Below are 569 nucleotides of genomic sequence, written 5' to 3' on the forward strand. Positions count from 1 at the left end.
TCGTTCTGAACAGAACCCTGTTTACCTTCCTTGCCTCTTTTTTATCCGTCCTTTCCCTAGAAACAAGTTTCTTCTTCTCGTCACTCAGATGCAGTGAGAGAAGCGGATTCTATTGAATCAGTCCATATATCAAAGGGTCACTGTAGTTGAACAACGAGTTTCGGTGAATAAAACCAAATACAAAGAGAATTAATCACTCACACTATCGTCAAATTACCATCCCGTTCTGTTAGCCCAGTTGTAGACAGAATTTCTATGTGATTGGGCAGAATTCGTCGCAGCTGGAAACGAGGATCATCTTCCAACGGACGCCCATCACCAAAACGGGCTGACGGCCTGATCAGTGGATTATGGGAAATGCATTCCAGTCTGAGCGGCTCGTAAGGACGCAAAATGATGGAACCCGGACGAACTTCCACTTCGGCTGATATATCTGCAATAGTATGAAGGACGACGTGAGCGAACATCAGCGAAAAGGCCCGGTCGAAACTCCGATAATGTTGCCCTTGAATCACGCTAACCACTTCACTTGTGACTTTCAAAGATGGCAGTGATAGACTTCACGGTTG

General features: G+C 45.5%; 1 protein-coding gene across 1 annotated transcript; it reads right to left on the reverse strand.

Annotated features, from left to right (window-relative positions):
• Positions 1-197: 197 nt before the first annotated feature.
• T265_12351 (hypothetical protein) lies at positions 198-467 on the reverse strand (the record flags this gene model as incomplete). The annotated part of the gene is made up of 1 exon (XM_009179814.1): positions 198-467. The coding sequence occupies one exon, from the start codon at positions 465-467 to the stop codon at positions 198-200; it is 270 nt and encodes an 89-aa protein (XP_009178078.1).
• Between the last annotated feature and the right edge of the window lie 102 nt (positions 468-569).

Source organism: Opisthorchis viverrini (assembly GCF_000715545.1).
Source record: "Opisthorchis viverrini unplaced genomic scaffold opera_v5_8966, whole genome shotgun sequence".
Classification (NCBI taxonomy): domain Eukaryota; kingdom Metazoa; phylum Platyhelminthes; class Trematoda; order Opisthorchiida; family Opisthorchiidae; genus Opisthorchis; species Opisthorchis viverrini.